At 38.9% G+C, this 26,569-nt stretch overlaps 1 protein-coding gene across 1 annotated transcript in view; it reads left to right on the plus strand.

Moving 5' to 3' along the window:
• ttc3 (tetratricopeptide repeat domain 3) overlaps positions 1–26,569 on the plus strand; it is a gene marked incomplete at its 5' end in the record, with an annotated part of 109,045 nt that overhangs the window by 55,618 nt on the left and 26,858 nt on the right. The window contains 10 exons of the mRNA XM_048540578.2: positions 457–549; positions 2,399–2,463; positions 3,270–3,412; positions 4,650–4,961; positions 5,321–5,572; positions 6,024–6,070; positions 10,839–10,895; positions 15,395–15,477; positions 21,621–21,776; positions 23,536–24,481. Coding sequence (XP_048396535.2) covers positions 457–549; positions 2,399–2,463; positions 3,270–3,412; positions 4,650–4,961; positions 5,321–5,572; positions 6,024–6,070; positions 10,839–10,895; positions 15,395–15,477; positions 21,621–21,776; positions 23,536–24,481 — 2,154 coding nt within the window. The remainder of the gene's footprint in view (positions 1–456; positions 550–2,398; positions 2,464–3,269; positions 3,413–4,649; positions 4,962–5,320; positions 5,573–6,023; positions 6,071–10,838; positions 10,896–15,394; positions 15,478–21,620; positions 21,777–23,535; positions 24,482–26,569) is intronic.

A 26,569-nucleotide genomic window follows, 5' to 3' on the forward strand; every position in this document is an offset into this window, starting at 1 on the left:
GCATATCATACCCCTGAGGAGAGTATTGAAGAATTTTTAAAATTGTAGTTGCTGTTGTAACATAAGAAAAGTGGAAGCAAATATGTGAACAAACTGCCATAAATAGTATTGTAGCAATGACACTGAGATACTACAAAACAAAACCATATGATCTCTTGCATCTGCCTGACAAGCAAACAGGACCTTGGTTTGCGTCTCCTTAGAAAGTTGGCACTTAAAACAGCGTTCCCTCCGTTTTCTTATTTTTTTGTGCTCAAGCTCTGGAGTGGGATGTGAACCCACAATTACTGAATTAAAGAAAGGAGGGCTATGAAGTGAACCATGGCAGGGACTTCTGGTACTAATTTGAAATGTCTTTTAAAGAAATTCAACTTCGTGGATTCCAGATAAATCCTAATAGATCAGAATGTTTGTGTGCCTTTTGAGCATAGACAGTTTTTTTTTCTCATTTTGAAGGAATTTCTCAGAAGTCAATGTTTCACACCTGACTGTGGAGGACAGATTTCAAAAATTGTCATCTATAATTCAAAAGGTCTTGTGAAATGCGAGGTAAGATTTTTCTTGAGCTCTCCTTAAACAAAAAAAAGTTTCTTTTTCACCGTCATTGTGCTTCATTATTTTATATTTGCCTATCATAGGATCTAAACATCTAAATACATTATCTGGGTCAACAGGTAAGGGACATAAAGCAACTTCCTGTGAATGAGCAGGAAGACTGAAACAGGGAGTTTTGAAGGCAGGGAATGTTGTGAGGGGAATGGAAAAAGGAAAAACAAGGGGAAATCAGTAAAGGTCCTTTGGGACCAATATCAGGGAAACGATTTCAGAAATTAAGTTAGAGACAGGATGGATGTAAACTGTTTCTAAGCACCAGAAACAACTAAGCTGTCAAAATTCTCAGTGCTGCATTTATTTTTTGGGCCAGTAATTGTGAAATTTAAAATTCTTCCAGCAAGGCCTTTGAATTAATGACCGCTTATAACTCTGCTGGGGCTGACATTATGACTGACAGTCACCTGACAATCATTCTTCACAAAATATGGGTGGAATAGGAGATTGGAGAAGAGAACACCCTGATGTTCAACAGGTGCCTCAGGTTAGGAGCAAGGGGTCTTCTGGCCAGTGTATGGATCGAGAGGCAAGGATGCCATTGATTAATTTAAACTATTTTCAGGAGTTATTTTAAAGCATACATCAATCTGCAAAATTACAGATAGGTTAGAGGCTGCACACACCTAAGAACGTGATGAAGCGAGAGTCTACAAGTGTGAGGCTGGAAAAGCACAGCAGGTCAGACAGCATCTGAGGAGCAGGTAAGTCGAGCCAAAGCCCTTTAGCCCTGATGTCAGGACGAAGGGGTTTCGGCTTAAAACATTGATGTACTTACTCCGTGAGATGCTGTCTGACCTGCTGTGTTCTTCCCGTCTCACACCTATAGACTCTGGTTTCCAGCATGTGCAGTCCTTATTGCCTCCAAACATTATGAGGTGAAGCAGCAGATGGAATTTGGGAAGCAACCAAAGGAAAAGATGCACATCATTAGGTCTGCCAGTGAATATGTCAGGAAGCTTCACATGGCAGTGAAGGAAGACCTCATTATAAGGCAGATCTTCATCCTTCCTGACCTTTACTCCCACACACCCTCTCCACAGTGGCTGAAGAACTTCTAATTCTGATACATTTGGTAGTTGCTTAGCTTTATTTTCCTGTCATCCACTGGTCTTATTTTGTTTCAGACATCCTGGGACTACATTTAATATCTGCTGGGGATTCTGTCAAGTAGCACAAAAAAATCCCAGGCACACCTATAGAACAGTCGTTTGCATGTGTAAAACTTTTGGGTGCTTGGAGTATTTATGGGTTCCTACCCCTCTTGGGTTAGTAACTGGAGAGGTCTTCTTTGGGCCACTTAATTTGTCTTAGATCGGACAAGGAGAGGGAAAGTTAGCTGACAAGCCCAATGGGAGAGCACAGCTGAAGAAGAGAGAGCTAGAACACCTTCAAAAGGGAGGCTGTCACACCCTCTTAAGTAAAATTAATTGTGTTGTTTGCCTGCTCATCTTGTTGGAGTAGGATTCTAATTCCAATGACAGCCCAACTCTGACAGAGCCATGCTATGATGTCTTGTAATTCACTCTCCTGACCCCTCACGGTCCACAACACTGCCACGCACCAGTAAAATTCCACCCCAATTATATTTGAATCTTTGATCCACAGTGTCCAAAACAGACAATGGTGTGTTTTTAAGTTCATTTGAAATGGAATATTGCAATCTAACCAGCAATTTTGATCTATAATGTGTAAGCATTTGAGAATCTTTTGTAAGTGATCTATAGCCCTTTGATAGAAAAGGTACACATTTATGTCTTTGTCCTTACTAAATGTAATTGTTTTTCAGTTTGAGGCTAAAATAACTAAAAGCAAAGACCCAGCAAAAACAGTTGTGAAACAGAAATGTTCAAGGTAAAGTTTTCTTTGCACCTGTCACAAGTAGCCACAAGCTGTTAAGTATTATATACAAATAGCTGTTTGAACTAGACACACATGGATTGTGCTATCTTTTGGTTTTCTTCTGGCCAGAGTAGAAGCAGCCCAGTATGCATTTAAAACCAGGCCCCTATCAGTGATTACTTCTTGATATTAAAGAGCAAACCTTATCTGTTCGTCTTAAGTTTCAAAAGGTTTTGAAACTTTTATATTTGCATTTCTGCTTACATTTTATTTCTGAAGGTGACTTTTAGCTGCTTGTCTAATTTCAAATTTGTGTTCAGCTGAAAGATTTTATATAGTGTAATTTATTATAGTTTTATTGGAAGATTTTGAATTTTGGTTGATCACCATCTTTGTGTAAAACAGTGGCATGTCACTGTTTCATTTTAGCTGTCTTCTCAGTAGTTTTTAATCTTTGATACTAGTTATTTACATTCTTATTTTAAATGTTCAGATTGTATCTGCTTTTCTGCAGTATCTGGCTTCTGCAAAGTTAAATTTCTGAAAGTCAGTCTTGCATCTGTTTCTCCTTAAGGAGGTAACCTAATGACACCACACTGTGTTTGTCATTATTGATGTACACAGTGTCTTGCTTACCCTTATGGTGGTTAAAGTTTTATTCATTGTTGCTCTTGAATTTATCGTTTCTAACGTATTTCTCCTTGTTACTGCAGTCATCTCTAAAAAGCAATTGCCAAATGGTTATCCACCCTTTCAGTCATGATGTGTATACACATATATATATTTGTTACTGAGCTGATTAATATTTTTCTTCATAGTGCATTGAAATTGAAAATTAAAGAAGGTCGTAAAGAAACCAGAAAACAGTTGAAAAAAGAAGCTTCAAGGCACAATGCTGAAAAACAGATAAGAGAAAAGTCTGAAAAAAGTAGCAGAAAGGACGAAACCAATTCTAAAGGAGGTAAAAAGAAAAATGCATTCATTGTGATGATTCAAGGCACAAACATAAGATCATTGAAAGAGAATTGAAGAGAGTAGTTTTGGAGTAGTTACAATATGGATTTCTTTTGTTTAGGCCTTTGTAAAGGAATATCAAAGTGTATGAGGAATGGGAGGTGAATGGAATTTGATTAGTTGCTTTGAATGTAAAGCACACACTTAATGGGCCAAATGGCCTGTTCATGCTGTAACATTATTCACTCTAGAAGTTTACTGGTAAATGGATTTTTTTTCACAACTTTCGAGTATTATAAATGATGAATTTATTGGTCCATAGCCACAGCGATATCGATTTTGTTTTATTTCCCTAAATCTACCCCACAGGGATCAAATTGAATTACCAAATCTTATTTGATGCGGTTTGATGAACAGAAGACAGGAGATAACCATTCAGCCTTGAATTTGCTCCATCATTCAATTCGATCATTACTGGCCCAAACTGGGGAGGGTGTCAGGCAAGAAGAACTTAAACCATTTGACCTGCTTACACATGTGCACAGTTGGGAAAGAGATGTAAAAGTAAAGTCACCTTAGTCTTACCAGACCATAGCGCGCTCTCACTTTAGAGTGAGAGAGAGGGATGTGACTGTTGGTGGTTTAACCTAAAGGTCACCATTCCTCCAATGAGGGGAGATGTTAAGAAGGAGCGTACTTCATAATAACCTCAGCTGGTGTGGGAATTGAACTAACTGAGCTTTCTTTTCTTATGAAGGGTCTAGGCCCAAAACGTCAGCTTTTCTGCTGCTTGGCCTGCTGTGTTCATCCAGCTCTATACTTCGTTATCTCGGAATCTCCAGCATCTGCAGTTCCTATTATCTCTAACTGACTGGTCAGGTGGTTTGTGATGCAGAGTAATGCCAACAGCATAGTTTCAATTCCTGCACAGGCTGAGATTACCATGAAGGACCCTCCTTCTCAAACTCTCCCCATGACTGAGCAGCCCTGTGGTCTTCTTCAAGCAATAGCAACTTTACCTATTAGGATGTAGCTCTCAGTTGCTTTTATCATGTTAATATTATGGTTAATGGTGATAGGTGAACAATTATGCAGAAACTATTTTTGTGCTTTTGGCATGGTCTCATTTTGCTGTGCTGTCATCTAAAATAGTTCATCTAAGACTTTTGAAGAAGATGATGTGTGGATTCCAAGTGCATATTAAATTTTCATTTTTTTAAAACTTGGCCTCTGTATATACACAGGTCATTCATGGAATCCTCTTGGTGATCGAATGTTGCAGCTGATAACTGAGAACAAGGAACAGTTAAAAGCTGGAGTGCAGAATGTTTCAAGCCTACTTCAAGAATTGCTTTCATTTCATGTTCTAAGTGAACAGGATTATGACATGCTTCACACAGGTGCCTCCAAACCATGTCAGGTTATGGGTCAACTTCTTGAACTCATTGTACAGAAGAATAACAGAATAAAGACCAGGGAATTCCTCTACACACTTAGCAGGTGCCAAGACATTGACAACAAGCTGTTGGATTGGATCAATTGGTTAAATGATGCAGGTAATATGACTGTGCATTCAAAAATGCATACTAGCTATGATGCAATTTTGTACAAAACAGAAAAATACCTGAAGAATTCACTTAAGAATAATGATGAAATGAGGAGAACTACGTGTGAAGAAAAATCTATTAAATGCTAAAACTGCATGAAAGTGAACTTTGTATTCCATTTGATGTGATGTTTTCAATCAAAATTCTGTGTGCTTAGGTAATTGTTCCCTTGCCATTGTTCAGAATTATTTATTTTAAGCAGAATTTTTCAGCATAATGTAAGAAAGGTAAGATGATTATTTAATATACAAATAATAACTTAAAGTTTATTACTGCTGATTTTGAAGCATTGATTTAATTATTTCCAGGCTGTGAAGCAGCAGAGCTGTTTCTGTCTCGTTATTCAAATTGCATAGAACAGTTGGACTTGAACTCTGTGCAAGAGTTGCTGGATGCACCAAAGATTGATCTCTCACCCTCTGATAGCACTAAAGAAGTTGTAGAACAGTTGAAACAGGAGTCGCCTACAAAAATCCGCAGTTTTATATGGAAGATGGAGGAAAAAAGAGAACAATTTCCATCCCTACACATTCCTTTAGATGAATATTTTAATGCAATGGGTATGTATTTAGTAGTGAGTATGTGCTTAAGCAGCTGTCAAAGCTGCTTACCAATGACTTTTCAAATTCATCATAAAATTCCATTTTTAACCTATAGATGATAATTGAAGATTGTATGTAAAAATTGCTATTTCAGGAATTAGTTTGTGTAATATATTTTTTAATTGAAATATTTGAAGCCAGTGACACATTTTTGATTCCATCTTTTAACCTCACTGCCAAAGGAATTTCTACATTGACAAGATCTGAAGTGGCTAAAGTAGATATTGAAAATATAAAGCAAATAGAAAATGCTGGAGAAACTCAGCAGGTCAGGCAGCATTTGTGGAGACAGTAGCAGTTCACATTTTGAGTCTGATAATGACCTCTTCATTCAGTGTCAAGTAATGGTATCACTTCACTTGATTAATTCTAGATCAATTATCTTCAATTATTTTTCCTTCTTCTGCAGATGCTCCTTGTACTGTACTAAAGAAACAGGAAAATGAAGAATTATCTGTAAGTTGTACTTGCATTCTATGCAAACACGTAAAAAAATGAAAATTATAATTCATATAATATTTGCTTCCTACATCACTGCAGCCTATTACTCCTGAGCACTACTGACTATCAAATATTGTGGTCTACCCCTGTGTGGAATGATGTGTACACTTATGATCAACTATTTGTGAGAAATAATGCAGGAATGGTATCGAGAGTAAAAATGTATGGTCCTCAGAAATAAAAAAAATCTTTACAAGATTTGTCAGTAGTGTGACAGAAGTACAAGTAAGTGAGGAGAGAGAGTTGCCCTTTTGATAAGGGAGGACATAAGTGTTTAGAGAGGATTTTTTTAAGGGGTCATCTAATGAGGCCATTTGGTTAGAACTTAGAAACAAAAAGGGGATGATCACTCCGATAGGACTGTATTAGAGACTCCCAAATAATGAGCGGGTAGCGAAGGAGCAGATGTGCAGAGTGATTGCAGATACCTGTAGAATAACAGAGTATTGTTTTCAGATTTTAATTTCCCCTATATTGACTGGGCCACCTACAGTTTGAAAGGCCCAGACGGGGTGGAATTTGTCAAATGTGTCCAAGAAAGTTTCCTAAATCAATATGTAGAAGGTCCTACTCTGGAGAGTGCAACACTGGACCTCATCTTAGGAAACGAGTTCAGGCAAGTGACTGAAGAGTGTACTTTTGGTCCAGTGACCATAACTCTCTCAGTTTTGACATAGTTATGGAGAAAGATTGGACAGGCCCACAGGTTAAGGTGCTGAACTACAGCAGGGCCAATTTGGGGTCATTAGGCAGGATCTAGCCATGGTTGATTGGCTGAGTCCGTTTGAAGGAAAAGGTACGACTGGCAATTCGGAGACTTTTAGAAGTGTGATATCAGAGTCCTGTGTCCCTGTTAGGGTGAAAGGAAATGTTGACAGGTTTAGGGATCCCTAGCTGATGAGGGATATTGAGGTTCTGGTCAAGAAAAAGAAGGAGGTATACATTGGGTTTAAACTATCGAGCTCAAGTGAATCCCTAGATGACTATAAAATGTGAGGGAGCACACTTAAGAGGGAAATCAGAAGAGCAAAAAGAGGGTATGAGATGGATCTGGCACATAAGGTTAATGATAATCCTAAGAGGTTCTATAGCAATATTAAGTGTAAAAGTGTGGCTAGGGAGAGAATAGGTTCCCTTAAAGATCAGCTTGGCCATCGGTATGTGGTGCCACAAGACATGGGGGAGATTTTTAATGAATATTTCTCCTCAGTGTTTACTGAGGAGAGAATCATGGATGCTAAGGAAATAAGGGAAACAAGACTGCCTGTTTTGGACTGCATACATATTACCATAGGGGAGATGTTTGCAGTCTTAGATTGAGGTGGATAAATCACTTGGGCCCGATCAAGTCCATCCTCAGACAACGTGGGAGGCTGGGGAAGAAATTGCACAGGCCCTTGCAGAGATTTTTGCTTTGTCTTTTGCCACTAGTAAAGTTCCAGAAGTCTGGAGGGTGGCTAATGTTGTTCCATTGTTTAAGAAAAGCAGCAAAGACAAGCCAGGGAACAATAGGCCAGTGAGCATGACATCAGTAGTAGGCAAGTCATTGGAGAAGATACCGATGGACAGGATCAACTAACGTTTCGATAGTCAATGTCTGATTAGGGATAGTGAGCATGGATTTGTGTGCTCGAAGTCATGTCTGACAAATCTTACAGTTTTTCAAAGAGGTAATCAAGAGGCTGGATGAGGGTAGGGCAGTGGATGTTGTCTCCGTGGAATTTAGTAAGGTGTTTGACAAAATCCCACATGGCAGGCTAGCCATGAAGGTTTAGATTACAAGGTATCCAGGGAGAGCTAGTTAATTGGATTGAAAATTGGGTCAATGGTGGCAAGCAGAGGGCACTGGTTGAAGGTTGTTTCTCAGACTGGAGGCCTGTGACTACTGGTGTACTACCGGAGCTGGTGCTTGGACCTTTGTTATCTCTTACTTACATAAACGATCTGGATGTTAAGGTACAAGCTATGATTAGTAAGTTTGCAGATAATACGAAACTAAGAGGTAGTGTTGACAGTGAGGAAGGTTATCAAAAATTACAGAGGGATCTTGATCAGATGGGGAAGTGGGCCGAGGATTGGCAGATGCAGCTCAATAGACATAAGTGTCACGGGTTGCACTTAGGAAAGCCAAACCAAGATGACTTGTACATAAACAGTAAGGTCCTGAGGAGTGCTGTGGAACAGAGGAACCTAGGAGTACAAGTACACAGTTCGTTTAAAGCAGTGTCACAGGTGGACAGGGTAGTGCAGAAGGCACATAGCATGATGGTCTTCATTGGTCGAGGCATTGAGTGTATGAGTTGGAACATTATGTTACAGTTGTACAAGTCATTGGTGAGGCCACACTTAGAGTATTGTGGACAGTTTTGCCCCCCCTTTATAGGTTTAGACATAGTTAAACTGGAAACTGTGCAAAGAAGACTTATGAGGATTTTGCCAGGATTAGCGTGCCTAAGTTATAGGGAGAGGTTGACCAGGATTGGACTTAATTCTTGGAATGTAGGAGAATAAGAGACAGAGAGAGAGGTTAAATGCATATGGTCTTTTACCCAGGGATGGGGAATTGAAAACTAGAGGGCATAGGTTTAATGTGAGAGGGAAAAGATTTAGGAAGGACTTGACGGGCAACATCTTCACACAGAGTGGTGCGTATCTGGACTAGGCTGCCAGAGAAAGTGGCTGAAGCAGGTACGACAGCAACATTTGAAAAACATTTGGGTAGGTACATGGATGGGAAGGGTTTAGAAGGATATGGACCAAATGTGGCCAACTGGAACTAGCTGAGTGGGCAGCATGGATCAGCTTGGGCCGAAGGGCCTGTTTCCATGTTGTATTACTCTATGACTCTGTGACTGAGTTAAAAGGGGTGGTTACACTAATCTGGAATGTTTACACTAAGTTGAGAAGACATTGTATAATCCTTTGTGTAAAAACTACATTTGTATGTCATGATTTCAGAACTTTACAAGGTGCTTCACGGCTAATTAAGTACATTTTAAAGTATAGTCAACGCTGTTAAAGCAATTGCCTTTTTTTGTTTGCATGTACAAAGCACCCACAAATAGCAACAAAATAATAACAAGAGATTTTTTATCTAATGTCAGTTGAGCAATGTATATTGACCAGGAGACTGGAAGAAATCCCAGCTACTCTTCAAATATTGCACGGGATTGTTTGCATTTGGCAAAGCAGTTCAATGAACTCTGCATGTAAGGTTTCAGCCACATTGGAATAACACAATGCAGTATTCCCTCAAGTAGTGCATGGGCACGTCATTCTGTAAAGTGGCTCAGTTTTGGTAGTGAGCTAATGACTTTCTGAAACATTGATAAGAAATGTTATTGAGACAGGAGTGATATTTATGTCCTAAAGGGCGTGGATGAAATAGATATCAATAAACACAACATAAACATGAATTATTCAGGGTTTCTTGGATTTCAGGTTGGTGGGAGGATGAGAAGACAATTTAGATTTAATTACCTTGCAAACTGGAAGTAAAAAGGATAGCATGGACTGCCCACATAGACAGTGTATCAGCGAATTAGATAAGTACTGGAAAAAAGCTTCATTGCAAGAGCTTGGTATTTGCTGTACATACCAACCAGATGAACTCCAATGATTTATTTTCAATATCCCTTTGACCTGCAATATACCATTAGAAAGCAAAGTCAAGAAATAAAATGGTAGAATGACATTTGCAGATTCTTTTGCATGCGGCAAGAGAAGCTAAATATTGCTTACTCAAAGCATAGTTATAACCTATATTACAACGCATCTACTAAGATCAGATACCCAATGGGAAAGCAGTGATGTAGTGGTAATGTCACTGGATTAATAATCCAGAGCCCCAAGCTACTGTTCTGGAGACATGAGTTCAAATCCTACCACGCTTGGTGATAAAATTTGAATTCAGTAAACTTTAGCTGTCCTAATTATAACCAGGTAACCATTGTCAAACATGTTGACAGTTCGCTAATGGCCTGTCTGGTCTGACTTGTATATGACTATGGACCCACAAAGATGTTGACTCTTAAGTGCCCCCTGAAATGGTCTAGAGAGCCAGTCAGTTCAAGGTGCTGGCCTTGCCAGTGAGGTCCACACCCCAAAAAAGAATAAACATAGAAAAGACGAAAGGAAAATGGAAATCTCCAGATTCTGCTGCTAAATCCCCCTCTCATCTGAATCATGTAGTTGATAAGGAAGAATATGATGCAGCATGCATTCCAGTTAAGAACGAATTGCAAGGCATCACTTAATCATGCAAGGCAGCTAAGAAAGCCTTAGTCAGCACATGCAGGCAAAAAGTGGAAAAAAAACAAATTGCCTGCTGTTCTTTGATTAGTATCACACAGGCAGTTAGACTTTCTGGTGGCAGCACTTTCTTTCCTATCTTATTCAAAATTCAAGTTTAAGCACAGTCAAATGAATCTTCACAGATGTCCATGTAGTACTCTTTTGAGGTTTTGTTACACAACTGCAATTCCATCATCTAATTGAGGAATAGTTGCATTTTAACTCAAAAACATGCAAAAAACATTGAGTCTGGTTGTAATTTAACCCCTTTACTAAAGAAGTTATGTTATACATAAGTATAAAAAAATTTGCCTGGAACAGAAGTAAACATTTCAGTAAAGTGTGATAGAAATGTTTGTATTTTGAGGGATGACCATTGTTTGATTCAATGTATGTACTGATATTTGTGATGATTCTGATATTTGTGCAGAATATTGGCCTTAGAAGTAAAGTTAGAAACAGAAGAAAGAAACCGAAGGATTCCAAGGTTTGTGTATTTTGATAACCAATGACTGTCTTACTTTCCCTGATTTGTTTTAATAGCAACATGTGAATGATTTTTTTTAGTCTTTCCTCTTTGCTTTTGAGAAATATCCCTCGCATTTTATAGGTTATCACTATTATTCTGAGTTGTAGAGGTGGGCAGTCATCCTGGCCTGATGCTTGCGTCAGTTTATTCTGATACTGCCCACTAGGAAGCAACTGAGTGAAGTCTGGGACCATATTCAAGTTGTGTCTCTGCTTTTTCTCTTTCTTTACCTGTGAAGAACTGCCACACCTGTGCATTCATGCTTTACAATGATATAGTTACCACAGTAGATTAATTATTTCCCATAATTTAGACTACTTTATTGTTTCAAGACTCTTAATAATATTCTGCATGCAGATGTATTTTTACATTTTAAAAATTGCATCCTGAATGCTGTTATTTTGAAGGCTCTAGCTCTTGCTGCTGTAAGCATTGACATCCCCTTGGTACCTCATTCTTATTTTTTGGTATTTTCCAATCAACCTGTTCAGAAACGTTATTACACACCCCTGGAGCAAGGGAGACTTGAACCTCCTGGCTCAAAAGTAAGGACAGTGCCACTGCACCAGGAAAAAACCCTTACTGCATTTCTATTCACAAGTGTTTGTTATTGAGACCACTGACATCAAACCACAAAAATAAACCTTTCTGGCAGGCATACTGGGTGCCCAATATATGTGGCATCACTGATTGACTTTAAACCCCTCCACTAAAGACACTTATGGGGTTCCAACAAATATTCGGATAGATATCCAACCATCTCTGCAAAGGGAAGGCGTCAAAGGTGGGTCTTTCTAGTTATGTATGGCTGTGTATGTATTGAATACTACACCACTGAGCCATCGTGATGCAATTAAAGTTTGTACCTTACGCAGTTTGCTTCTTGGTAATTATAATAAGGGCATCTTCTATAAGATATAGAAGCAGAAGTAGGCCATTCAGTCCATCAAATCTGCTTTGCTTGTCTGAGATCGTGGCTCATCTGATAATCCTAATCTCTACCATCCTGCCTTTACCCCGTAACCCTTGACTTTCTTGCTGGTTAATAATCTGTCTATCTCAGCTTTGAATATACTTAACGCAGCATCAACTGCTTCTGCAATAAAAAAATTCCACACATTCACTACCCTCTGAGAAAAGAAATTCCTCTCAAGTCGTCTCAAATATGTGATGCTTTATTGTAGGATTATGCCTTCTGGTCTTAGACCTTCTCACAAGGGAAACAACCTTTTCACATCAACCCTGTCAAGTCCACTAAGAATCTTAGATGTTTCAATAAGGTCGCCTCCTAATCGCTGAAACGCCACTGAGTACAGGACCATCCTGCTCAATATCTCCTCATAAGAAAGCACCTCCACTTCTGCTATCAGCCTGGTGAATCTTCTCTGGGCTGCTTCCAATGTTTGTTTATTTTTCTAAAGATAAGGGATTAAAACTGCACGGTATTCAAGCTGTCGTCTGACTTGTGGTATTATATAGTTGTAGCAAAACCTTCCTACTATTGTACTCCATTCCCTTTGCAGTAGCGGCCAACGTTCCATTTGCTTTCCCAAGTTACCTGCTGAATGTGGATACCCAAATCCAACCTGTTCTCCAACTTTCTGCAGTTTTTCTCTATTTAAATAAAATTCAACTCCTCCAATCTCCCTGCCAAGTACATTAACTTTCAATTTCCTTTTGCTAGTTTTTGCCTACCTGCTAAACCTGACTACATCCCTCTGCAGACTCTTTGTCATCCTCATCACTTTCCTTACCACCTAAGTTTGCTTTATCCACCTACCTGATGATAGTACCTTCACTTTGCCGATTCAAGTCATTAAAATGTATAGTAAATAGTTGTAGTCCCAATTGATCCCTATGGCATTCCACTAGTTATACTTTGCTGTTCTGAAATATCCCTTTTTCCCTTTTTTTTCTGTTAGTCAGCCAATTCTTCATCCATGCTGATATACTACTTCCAATACCATGGACTCATCTTATTAAGTAGCCTAAGGTGTGGCACCTTATCAAAAGCATTCTGAAAATCCATATGTATTACACGGGGGCTCCTACTTTATCTATTCTGTTTGTTAGCTCCTCAGAGAATTCTACTAATTTGTCAGGCATGATCTACCCTTCATGAAGCCATGCTGACTCTGTTTGATCACCCAATGTAATTCTAAATGCTCTGCTATTATATCCTTTGTCATAGACTCAGATATTTTCCCAATAAAAGACATTAAGCTATCTGGCATGTAATTAACCTTTTTGTCTCCTTTCTTAAAATAAATGTGTTACATTGGCAGTTTTTCAGTCCTCTGAGACATTACCAAAACCCAAGGATTCCTGAAAGGTTGCTACCAAATATATCTACCATCTCTGTCTATACTTTGTTTAATATCCTAGGATCCATTACATCAGGGCTAGGGGACTTATCGGTCTTTAGCCCCCATTAATTTCCTCAGCATTTTTTCTCTTATGATAGTTGTTGTGTTTATTTCCTTTCCTCACTTTACCCTTTATTATTTATCACCATTCAAATTGAAATGCTGCACCCACTAACATCTTCAAGTATTCACAAGAAGCAATTTCTAATCTGTTGTCCGGTTTCAAAATACAGTATCCCATGTGAAATCCATGAGAGCTCACTTGCACGCATATATGCAATAAAAGTTAGCAACAAAACTGCAGATGCTCAAACCCTTGCACCAACCTTAAAGATCAATGACTAAAAATCAAATGCTGGAAAACAAAATTATTCCCTCACTGGAGCTCTGCATTGTCATTATTGCAAACAATCTGTTAAGTATTTGCCTCGAAACTATTTCTAGATACTGTACCACATTTGTATTTTAGAGACTGGCAATTTTTAAACAAATGCAACAGACTTCAGGGTTGCTACATAAAAACAGATGTCTGTCTAACGTGATTGTGAACTCATTCCCTGAATGGCAGAACTATTAACAGCTGGGTTACGTGGCATTGCTAATTCTTCAGCACCACCCAATCCAAGTGCATGCCAGATAACTCAAACTTTATTGCCTTTAGTTGAAAGTAGTTTCAGCCCTCTGGAACTGGATGTTAGATAAGCAGCCTTGAGCCTTTGGAGGCAGTGATGGCGTGATTGAACTCTGTCATCAGCAAGTGTATACAGCCTCTTCGGTATACAGATGATGTCAGCAAGTAGAAACTTGTATTTGGGAAACAGGGAGGGGACCTCAGACAGATGTTTGGGAAGTATCAGAGGTAATTGTGCTGGAATGTGGAAAGGAGGCATAACAGGCACTTCTCTGGCTGTGATTAGATAACACTTGAAACCAGGTAACTGAAGTCTTGCCCAGCTGAATAACGAAGATGCATTGGAGATGAATGGTATGGTTAGCCATGTTAAAATCTGCAGACATGTCAAGGAGAGCTAGGAAAGGATAGTTTATTTTTGTCGCAATCATTTAGGATATCTTTTGTTAATTTGATAAGAGCCATTTTACTTCATTAGTAGTGTGGAAACCTGATCAGAGAAATATAGATATAGAACTCCAAGAAAGATGAACATGGATTTCGGAGGCAACTGTGTTTGAAGGGATTTGGAGAGAAAAGGGAGGTAGTTTACAAGGGTGAAGGATTGGGGTGTTGCTTTTTCAGTTGAATAATAATGATAGATCTGAGGGTGAGGGAACAGGACCTAAAGAGATGGAACCATTAACAATTACCAGTTACAAAGGAGTGCCGAATGACCTGTAGTTTGTTGGAAAGAGGGTTAAAAGAAGAGTTAGATCTTGTGAACAGGATCAATTGGCTGCCACATCTGATTAAATCCAAGAGACTGGGAGTTGAAGCAGATTTGAGGGCCATAACCTGAAACAGTAAGAGTGAGCAGAAGTATAATGGTTTCAATACTACTAAAATTTTGAGATGACTGGAGGTCAAAGTTAGACAGTTTGGATTTTGAAATTACAATTGTAAAAAAATTAAGTTTTTTTTCAGGGGTAGACTCAGTAGTATGGTTACAGGAAAGGGGGATTTTGGAGAAGAGCAATGCAAGAGTCTCAAAGACACTTAAAATTGAGATTGAGTAACTGCTGTTACAGTGAAGTTGGTAGAATAATTGGGAAAGGATTCCAACCCAAATGTTTTTGTGTGTGTCAAAATGCTGGGAATGGATAAAAGAGAAGTGAAGATAGCTGTGACTCTGAGCTAGTCCTGTTGTTTTGTGGACTGTTCTCTTTTTATTGAATTTTCAAATTGATCTGCTTTCAAGAAATGTTTTAAGATGTTACAGTGCTTTCCGTCTTTTATTCCATGAGAGAAAGTTCATATCACAGATTCTTTAGGACTATGGAAAGGATTAAAATCCAAACTGTTCTATCCAGCCTTGAGCCATTATGGAACAAGGTTACAAATATTCTTTATGCTGTATTTTTCAAGACTCGGCAAACTTTATGCTTGTGTTTTCATTCACACTTAATTTTGCTTCTCAGCCTATTCTCCTTCTATCTGGGTCAATCAGAGCTGGAGCCCGTGAGGAGGAGGATGATGAAATATTCTCCGATGATGGCATCCTGTAAGTGTTCCCAGTAAAATAGCACACCTGCAGGCAAGTGTAAAAAAACATGTTGCCAAAGTGCTTTGTCTTGCAATAATCTGGATAGTTTCTGAAATACCAGTTTTCAAATGATACAGTTAAATCAACTCTGATTGGCAAAATGTTGCTAAACACGAATCATAAGCTCCAAGGAATTCAGAAAAAGGCGCAAGGCTTGAACATAATTCTGAGATAGTAGGAACTGCCGATGCTGGAGAATCTGAGATAACAAGATGTAGAGCTGGAAGAACACAGCAGGCCAGGCAGCATCAGAGGAAAGCTGACGTTTCGGGCCTAGCCTCTTTCTGAAGAAGGGTCGAGGTCTGAAATGTCAGTTTTCCTGCTCCTCTGATGCTGCTTGTCCTGCTGTGTTCATCCATTTCCACACCGTGTATTCCTTGAATGCAATTCTGTTAGTTTGCAGAGAACAGTAGCAAACATAAATGAGCCATGTTTCCAGCTGGAATGACTACCTTAATTTGGTTGTTAGAATATCCACCTATTCAAGATTGTTCAGCAAAATCAGAATCTGCAGAATCACGCCTAACAATTTTGTTTTGGGTTTGTATCTGCAAGCTGGTTGTGTATGATCTGTACTCTTGTCACTATGATCCTCCAAAGCTGTTTGATTGGGCCATAGCCTATGAACTTTTTTTTTAATACCCTGGAGCTTGAAGAGCCTATTCTTCCCCATTGTATTCTTTTTGGCAATACCTCAGCTAATCGGCCGACTTTCAAAATTGATCAGCACTCTCTCTTGTCTTTCAGTATCAACTGTGTGATCATTTGAAATTTGGATTTCTTGAATTTGCCCAGATGTATGCAAGATGGAAAGCTTTGGTGACATGACTATTTTCAGCAATGTTCATGTACAGTACTACTAAGTGACTGTAAGAGAATTATCATAAGAGGAATATTGCTTCTTTTAGTTATTACCAGAATTTTGAGAACAATTATCACCTCATGATTTTGCTGAACAATCTTGAATAGGTGGATATTCTAACAACCAAATTAAGGTAGTCATTTCAGCTGGAAACATGCCTCATTTATGTTTGCTACTGTTCTCTGCTAACAAACAGAATTACATTCAAGGATAACATGGTGTGGAGCTGGATGAACACAGCAGGACAATTATCACATACCAACATTTTCATTAAAATTTGGGGAAACACCTATCTTTTAAAAAAAGCTGTAGTTTTTAAATGGAATTAAAAGGAAATGAACGAATCTGATGCACTCCAATAAAATGGAGCAATAAATAAGGTCTGTTTTCTGAATATATAGATATAGGATTATTTAGGCAGCTTTTCATTGGCATTACGGTGTTATTATATTTGTGGCTTCACTTGAAGCTGAATTCCAGGAATCTTTAATTTTAAAAGAACTGTCACTTCTTCAATCCACTGAATTATTTGGCTTTCTTTAACCAAAGAAGGCAGAAGTGATGATGAAAATGGTTATTTATTTGCTTTAGAAGGAAGATCTGAATCTTCAGAACTATTCTATTGAATCTTTCAGGCAAATAGATCCTCTATTAGCTTTATATGAAAATTATATTAATTCCGTGAAGTTCTGCTTTTGTTGATTTCCTGCCAAAATAATATCTTTCACTTCAAGTACAAAAGCTACTTGTCCCAGCTTAAATCATTCAACTCTAGAGTCACAACCATTATCTTTCCTGGTCTATGAATCAGTCACTGCCATGCTACTGGACATCTAGGCAAACAAAAGTGTAGTTTTGTCTTTTTGTAAAGAATTGTTTTTGCTTGCTGTAAATGAAACCTTTGTTGTGATTAAGCTTAATTGATATTTTGGTATAAAAAACACTCATGATGCTGTATTCTACTGTGAATGTTGTATCAATATTCCCATATGCTGTGCTTTATTGGAATTTTGTAGACCTTTAGACTTGTAGACTTCAAGACCATTTTCTACAGCAAGAAAAAAATGTATATCGTGAATCAGAGATAACAAAGTGTGGAGCAGGATGAACACAGCATACCAAGCACAAGCAGCATCTTAGGAGCACAAAAGCTGATGTTTTGGCCTAGACCCTTCATCAGAAAAGGGGATGGGGAGAGGTTTCTGAAATAAATGTGGAGAGAAGGGGAGGCAGATCGAAGATGGATAGAGGAGAAGATAGGTGGAGAGGAGACAGACAAGTTAAAGGGGCGGGAATGCAGCCTGTATAGGTGGGGAGGTAGGGAGGGAATAGGTCAGTCCGGGGAGGATGGACAGGCCAAGGGGGCAGGATGAGGTTCGTCGGTAGGAAATGGAGGTGCAGCTTGAGGTTTCGCAGTGAGGTTAAAACTGGGTTTGCCCTTGATAGGAGCAGTTCCAATTTCAGTAAATACTTTGAAGAAATTACAGACCTTTGAATTAAATTAGACATTTAACGTTGTTTTAATAATAGCTCCATGTGTTAAGATCAATGAACTCCATTATTTGATTGGGGGGAGAAAAAGAACACGGGTTAATGATTTTTCATCCTAGTCAGCCCATTCGTGTAGCACCTTATTTATTGCACTACCTTATTGGATTACATCAGATCCTTACATTTCCCTTTAATTCCATCAGATAGATATTAGATATTGGAGCAGAACTAGGTCATTCAGTTACTCAAGCCTGTTGTGCCTTTCAGTCCTGGCTGACATGTTTCTCAACCCCATTCATCTGCCTTTTCACTGTAATCCTTGGCCTCTGCTAACTATTTTGGTTGGAGTTGTACCTGGCACATATAAGATGGTTTTGATTTTGTAGTTTAGTCATCTCAGCTCCAGGACATCTTTGCAGGAGTTCCTGAGGGTAGTGTCATAGGCCCAACCATCTTAAGTTGCTTCATCAATGCCATTGACCTAACAATGGAGGGAAAATCAGTGTTCGCCAATAATTGCACCATGTTCAGTACTATTCATAACTCCTCAGGCACTGAAGCAGTCCGTGTTCAAATGCAGCGCAATCTGAGCAATATGTGGGCTTGGACTCGCAAATGGCAAGCAACATTCCCACCACACAAATGCCAGGCAATGACCATCACCAATAAGAAACAATCTAACCGCTGCATCTTGATATTCAGTTGTGTTGCCCATTACTGAATTCCTCACAATCAACATCCTTGGCGGTGCCAATGACCAGAAACTGAAATGGACTCGCCGCATTAATTATGTGGCTACAAGAGAAAGTCAGAAGCTAGAATACTGTGGTGAGTAACTCACCTCCTGAATCCCTACAGTATGTTCCTTAAGGCATAAATCAGGAGTTTGATGGAATACTCTACACTAGTTATGTGGGATCCAGGGAGAGCCATCCAAGTGGATACAAAATTGGCTTGACAACAAGAAACAGCGGGCGGTGGTAGAGCATTGATGCTCAGACCGGAGATCTGTGACCAGTGGTGTGCAGCAAAAATCAGTGCTGGGCCCACTGTTGTTTGTCATTTCTTTAAATGATCTGGATGAACATATAGGAGGCATGATTAGTGAGTTTGGATGACACCAAAATCAGTGGTATAGCAGACAGCAAAGGAAGTCATCTAAGAGTACATCAGGTTCTTGATCTACTTGGCCAGTGGGCTGAGGAATAGAAGATGGAGTTTAATTCAGATAAATGTAAGGTATTGTATTTTGGTAAGACAAACCAGAGCAGGACTTACACAGTTAATGGTAGAGCCGGGGGGAGAGTTGAACAGGGGAACAGACCTGGGGGTGCAGGTACGTAATTCCTTGAAAATAGTGACAAAGGCAGGATAGTGAAAAAGGCATTTGGCATGCTTGCCATCATGGGTCAGAGCATTGTGTACAAGAGTTGGGACATCATGTTGTGGCTGTACAAGACATTGGTAAGGCCATTTTTTTGGAGTACTGCATTCAATTTTGGGCACCCTGCTATAGGAAGGATGTTATTAAACTGGAAAGGGTGCAAAAAGATACTTACAGGATGTTACAGTGACTCGAAGATTTGAGTCATAAGGAGAGGCTGGACAGGCTGGAAATTCTTTCCTTGGATTGTAAGAGGCTGAGGGGTGACCTTAAAAAGATTTATAAAATCAAGAGGGGCAAAGATAGAGTGAATAGCCCAGGTCGTTTCACCAGGGTACGGGAGTCCAGAACGAGAGGGCATAGATTTAAAGTGAGAGAAGAAAGATTTAAAAGGGACCTGAAAAGCAACTTTTTCACACACAGGGTGGTGCTTATATGGAACAAGCTGCCAGAGGAAGTGGTAGAGGGAGGTACAATTACAACATTTAATAGATATTTAGACATGGATAAGAAAGATTCAGAGGGATATGGGCCAAATACAGGCAAATGGACGATAGTTCAGTTTAGGAAATCTAGTCAGCAAGGACAAGTTGGGCTGAAGGCCTCTTTCTGGGCTGTATGATCCTACGACTTGCCTGGATGTGTGTAGTTCCAACAGCACCCAAAAAACCATCCAGGACAAAACAGCCTGGTAAATTGGTACCCCATCCACAAACAATCACTCCCTCCTCCACTGTTGTTCCTTAAGAGCAGTGTACACTATCTACAAGACGCACCGCAGAAATTCACAAAAGATCCTTGTACAGCACTTAGCAAACCCACGACCGCTTCCATCAAGAAGGACAAGGCCAGCTGGTACACGGGCATACCACCACCTAAAAGTTCATCTCTAAGCCATTCACCTATTGACTTGGAAATGTATTGCTATTCCTCCACTACCACTGGGTCAAAACCCTGGAATTCCTTCCCTAAGGGCATTGTGGATCAACCTACAGCAGTTCAAGAAGACAGCTCGCTGCCACTTTCTCTAGGGCAGCTGGGGACAGCAATAAATGCTGGCCAGCCAATGATGCCCACATCCCAGGAATGAATAAAAAAAGCTCAACAACCTGTCTGTCTTTATCTTAAATACACTTAATGACTTGGCCTCTAAAGCCTTCGGCGGCAATGAGTTGTGCAAATTCACCACGCTCTGGCTGAAGAAATTCCTCCTGGTCTTAGTTCTGAAAGGTCATCCCTTCGTACTGAAGGTCCTAGTCCCTCCTACTAGTAAAACATCATCTCCGTGTCTACATTATCCAAGCTTCTCAGTACGTTTTAAATCTCCCCCCCACCCCCCACATTCTTCCAAACTCCATCAAGCACAGACCCACAGTCTTCAATCATTCCTCATATGACTAGCTATTCATTCCTGGGAGTATTCTTCTGAACCTCCTCTGGGCCACCTCCAAAGCCAGCATATCCTTCTTTAGATCTGGAACCCAAACTACTGTCAAAATTCGGAATGCAGTCTGACTAGAGCTTTGTAGCGCCTCAGCAGTACATCCCTGCTTTTACAATCTAGCCCTCACAAAATGAATGCTTGCGTTGCATTTGCATCATTAACTGCCAAATTAACCTGTCAGTTAACTTAAAATCCTGAACTAGGACACCCAAGTTGCTTTGTACTTCAGATTTCCAGATCCTTTCCCTATTTAAAAATAGCCTATACCTGTGTTCTTCCTACCAAAGTGCATAGCCTCACACTTTCCTACGTTGTATTCCCTCTGCCACTGCTTTTCCCATTCATAGAATCTGTCCATATCCTCCTCCAACGTCCTGCTTCCTCAACACTGCTTATCTCTCCAGTTTTCTTTGTGTCATTCCATTTAAAAAGGTATAGCAATTGTTTTGGATAAATATTCTTAGACAACAAAATGCATGGACAACAAGTGGAAAAAAAGGAATTTGAAGGCCTGTGATCTTTGATTCCATTGCGATTCAGTGTTTTCATTGCAATTGGAATGGAGAAAACTAACTGTGGAAGGAAACAAAACAGGAAAACCTAATACCAGGAAAAAAGAGCTCACCTTTCCTGAAATTTCCAAGAGATTACTGTGTGTACGAAGTACAATATTCTTAATTCATCAGCTGAAGTAATTCATACCAGCATTACTTTATTATTTAGCTCGAAATATTACTTCCAGCTGACTTGAGGTTAGAAGGATAAAATAAAATAATGCACTTCAGGTATGTGTAATACAGAAATTAAATCTATTTAATTTTCAGAATCTCGGGTGAAACCATTCAGATATTTTACTCTACTGAAATTCTGTTGACAGTGCATCTGATGTACTAATCTGTGCTGGTGATTCTCTTCAATAGTACACAAATGACCTCTGCAGGTCCATTTACGGTACCAGAATATCTTCGTGTTCGACTTGAGGACTTTGAAGATAATTATGATCCTCAGCTATATGGCAGTCATTACCAGCGGGTCCTAGACAATAACCCAGACCCAACACGCGAAAGCCTGTATGAGTAAGTACAGATTTATATTACTCTATGGATGGTGCAAGAAGTAAAATGACATAAATACTGCCGTCACCTATGTTGTGTTTCTAAAATTCACTAATATGCTTTGTATTAATATCTGTTGTGATTAAGCGTCAGTTAAGCTCAGTTTTTGAGTACAATTTTTAAAATTGTATTATTTTGCATTGCTATGCTTTTCAGAATATTTTATGTTTGAGATCAGCCTTATAACTAGCTGCAATGTTCACATTAATTATGCTATTGAAGAAGAGTCTAGGCCCGAAACATCAGCTTTCCTGCTCTTCTGATGCTGCTTGGCCTGCTGTGTTCATTCAGCTCTACACCTTGTAATCCCAGATTCTCCAACATCTGCAGTTTCTACTGTCTCTGCTATTGACATATATTGGTGGGCTTTTCATTTTTTTTAAGACAAACTTGCCTAGCAGTTCAGTGGGAAAGCAGTAGATGATTGCACCCTGCATACTAGAGACTTTTTTGTTCTGAGCCTGGAACGCATGTAGGCATAACTCATTAAGGATAGCCGATTTCCTTTCTAAAGGGATGTTAGTGAACCTGATAGGTTTTTATAACAGTCGTCAATAGTTACCTCATCCCTGTTAGACAAAATCTTTGTTCCAGACATTTCAAATTCAGTTTGAATTTTCATCCACATTTCACCAACTGCCATGGTGGGATTTGAACCCGTGCACCCAGAATGTTAAACTGGAATTCTGGGTTGCTAGTCCAGTGACATTACCACAATGCCATAACCTCACCTCAAGCTACTTTTGAGAGTTAGTGGACAACAGCCATTAAAAATGAAACCATTCCCAACATGACACCAAGTATTTAAGAGAAATGATCTGTAATTTATTGTTTAAAATTATACAAGACTAATGTATTTCTATCACAGTAATTTGAATTCTGCAATTGTAAGTCAGCTTTCCAAGATAAATAGTTTAATAAATTTTAAATGAACAGCAAGCCATTCTCATTCAGTAACCTCTGTGATAGGCTAACATCACCACCTGTTAAATTGAGACTGCATACAACTGGATGTTGAGTGAATCAATTCACTGCAGTATCCACCCTTCCTTTGTCAATTCATTCTTAGGCTATAATCTAAACAGAATACTCTTGTACTATTTTAAGTTATACAGTTTGCTCATTGGATTGGTTAAATCTAACATAAGGATATAAGAACCAGAAGCATGAGTGTGCCATCTGGCCCTTTTGAGTCTGCACCACCATTCAGTAAGATCATGGCTGATCTTGTTGTGTCCTCAACTCCACTTACCCACCCTCTGACCCTAAGCCTTAATTCCTTTACTGTTCAAAAAATCATCTATCTTAGCTTTAAAAACATTCAATAAGGAAGCCTCGACTATTTCACCATGCAGGGAATTCTACAGATTCACAACACTTGGAGACCAATCAGTGGAGACCTAATGGGTCTCCGTTTGAAAATAAAAGAATATAAAGTGTATTTTGTTTATAGCAATGCATAAAATGCTGATTTTATTTTAAATAGAAAATATTAGCATGCTCAATAGATCAGTTGATAATCAAAAGAAATGTTTTAAATGAGACTGGATTTAGATGGAGTAGGGTAACATTTCAGTGGTACATTTTGGCTATTGACTTGTTTTTAGTTTTAGTAAGTGTCTGTTGTTCTAGCATCCAACCAATATCAATGCTTCTGGTTTAATATTACAGTGATTTTTTTTCCACCCTGGTTCCAACTTCCCATTGTCATTTTTTCTAGATACTTCGCCCAAATTCTGAATGAACATGGACCAATGGAAATTGATAACCAGATGTTAGTTGGCGAATTTGAAAGCTTCCCACCAGAGGCCCAAGAGCTAGTGCGAAAGACGGGTGGCTTGAAGTCATTCCTGATGGAATCACTGCGATTTGTGGTGATTAACAATTTGATAGGACTGATGAAGCATGCTGTACAATTGAAGAGCTTGGCTATAAGTGAAAGAGCAGCAACCAGAGGCACTGAAGAATCCGAGATTAACTCAGATGAAGTTTCTAATGAAAGCCTCCGTCCAGTGGCTCATCTCAATCCCACTGCTAAGGAATTTAAGCCTGTCTCTTTTCATCAATCATCTTTATCATGTCCATCAGTTACAAGTTCACTAAGTGAAATACAGAACCCTAATCAGCATATACATTATGATACTGAAGTAGGAATTAATTTTTCAACAGATAATATATATATGAATATTAATCCATATTCTGATGTAAGTCCAGATATTCATGGCTCAGACATGAGCTTGTTGAATCATAATTTGAAGACTAGCAATCCGTTGACTGATCATTACTTAAATGTGATTGCTCCTGCCTCTCAATCTTCTTTTAATCCAACATTCTGCAGTGATGTATCATCTAGTCATATACCTTCTGATATACCACAAGTAATCCCGAATTTTTCAAATCTATCTTTTACTAATTATAATTATCAGTTTCATTCGGTCAATTCTGGTGGAGGATGTAACCCCATGGCAAACGAAATGGGCCATGTAAGACTGTCATCTAATGTTAATACAGCAGTAACGGTTGCACTTGAAGAAATGCCTCAGAGCGATGTTAAGCACGAAGATACTAATGGTGTATCAAGCAAAATGAGCAGCAAGGAGTCTGATACAAGTTACAATAAGTGTGAGAATAAAAGAGGCCCATTGCTAAGGACCATTGCCGTACAGGTGAGGATAATTATTGGTAAGTGTGACTGTTAGTTCTGGATCCTTTCTGTGAACCATGATTCAATTTTCATTAAAGGAGGAATTAGGAACAACGAAATAAACATCCCAACTATGTAACAACAGATTCAAAAGTGGTACATCAAGACTCTGAAGGGAAGCCAGACTTTGAAGTAGTAAAAACCAAAAGAACTGCGGATGCTGTAAATCAGGAACAAAAACATAGTGGCTGGTAAAGCTCAGCAGATCTGGGAGCATCTGTGGAGGAGAAAACAGAGTTAACGTTTCAGGTCCGGTGACCCTTCCTCAGAATAGTGAAGTAGTGAGTTGAGTTTTTGTTATAGGCTGTAATATTATGTTCTTTTTGAGGATTTTTTTAAAGTATTAAGTCCAGGAATGAAATCATTATAGGGTGTAACTTGGTATTCCAAAATAGCCAAGTAGACCATAAGACATAGTGGAAGTAAGGCCATTTGGCCTATCGAGTCCACTCCGCCATTTAAATCATGGCTAATGGGCATTTCAACTCCACTTCCCTGCACTCTCGCCGTAGCCCTTGATTTCTTGTGAGATCAAGAATTTATCGATCTCTGCCTTGAAAGCATCTAACGTCCTGGCCTCCACTGCACTCTGTGGCAATGCATTCCACAAGCCCACCACACTCTGGCTGAAGAAATGTCTCCTCACTTCCGTTTTAAATTTACCCCCTCTAATTCTAAGGCTGTGCCCACGGGTCCTAGTCTCCTCGCCTACAGGAAACAACTTCCCAGCGTCCACCCTTTCTAAGCAGTACATTATCTTGTAAGCTTCTATTAGATCTCCCCTCAACCTTCTAAATTCTAATGAATACAATCCCAGGATCCTCAGCCATGCATCATACATTAAACCTACCATTCCAGGGATCATCCATGTGAAATTCACTTAAATATAATCTGCAACAGAAATCAAATACTATCACATCAATGTAATTCTATAGTATTTGCAATATAGTTACATGGGAAGGAAAGAACCTGCCTAACAATTTCATTAAGGGGAATACAAAATCCTAATCAGCATTTATATTATACTGCACGAGGAATTAATATTTCAACAGATAATATGTAAATCTCTGGAAACTAATCCATGCTCTAATAGGACCTCATAAATCTATGTCAAGGCTAGATAAACTTCACCGATTTCGTTGGGACAAATTCCTTTGGTGTGGTGAGAGGATGGCTGGGAGATTGGGTGGGAGTGGAGGAAGAGTAGGGGAGGTGGAGAAAGTGGTGACGGTGCTTTGAATTGCCCAAACTTAAAAGAAACTGCAGCTAAAGAAAGGATTTTGTGAGGGTTTTTTGCAACTGGTAGTTAAATGATTGACAAACACAAATTTGACACTAAATGCAAACTACTCTTGGTCTGCATGAGAATGTCATGAATTGAACTGGCTTGGGGATTGATGGGAGGTTATAATATCTAAAGAAAGGTAAAACAATTGAAAATATAATGGAGAAAAATAATTAGGATATAGAAATGAGTAAACAGAGACTACTGTTTATTTGGAATACTTTGATCAGTTCTGTTCACTGTAATGCAAGAAATATTACTACTTTAGATTTGTGCACAGAAAACAAGCAAGACTGGCATCCAATTTAAAATAAATTAGCAATAAGCAAAAATTAGAGAAGTTTAACTCAAATAGCATGTTTCCAAATAAAAAGCAAGAGAATGTTTGTCTTTAGAAAAAAATTACACATGTTGATCAACATGTCTAATGATGGTGGCTTCTTGTTTCAACATATTAAGAGTGAGATAATACAGTTTTCTCTGTACAATAAGGAGGCCATGTACTACTTTTGAGAAATAGATTAAGTGCAGGAGAGAATCTGAAGAACCAGACATATCATTAAAAATCACTTTGTAAATTCCATTTAAAAGAAACATGAGTTCATTTCTACTGAAGTAGAATTGCAAAAAAGTAATGGAATGTTAAGTTTGTATACAGTTGATATGCTATGCACTGAGGAGTCTGGGTTTTATATTATGAACACGGTGTAGAGTTATTGCATAAGAGGAAAAAAAAGCAATATATTATGTCAATTCAAAAAGATC

Source organism: Stegostoma tigrinum, chromosome 12, assembly GCF_030684315.1.
Source record: "Stegostoma tigrinum isolate sSteTig4 chromosome 12, sSteTig4.hap1, whole genome shotgun sequence".
Classification (NCBI taxonomy): Eukaryota; Metazoa; Chordata; class Chondrichthyes; order Orectolobiformes; family Stegostomatidae; genus Stegostoma; species Stegostoma tigrinum.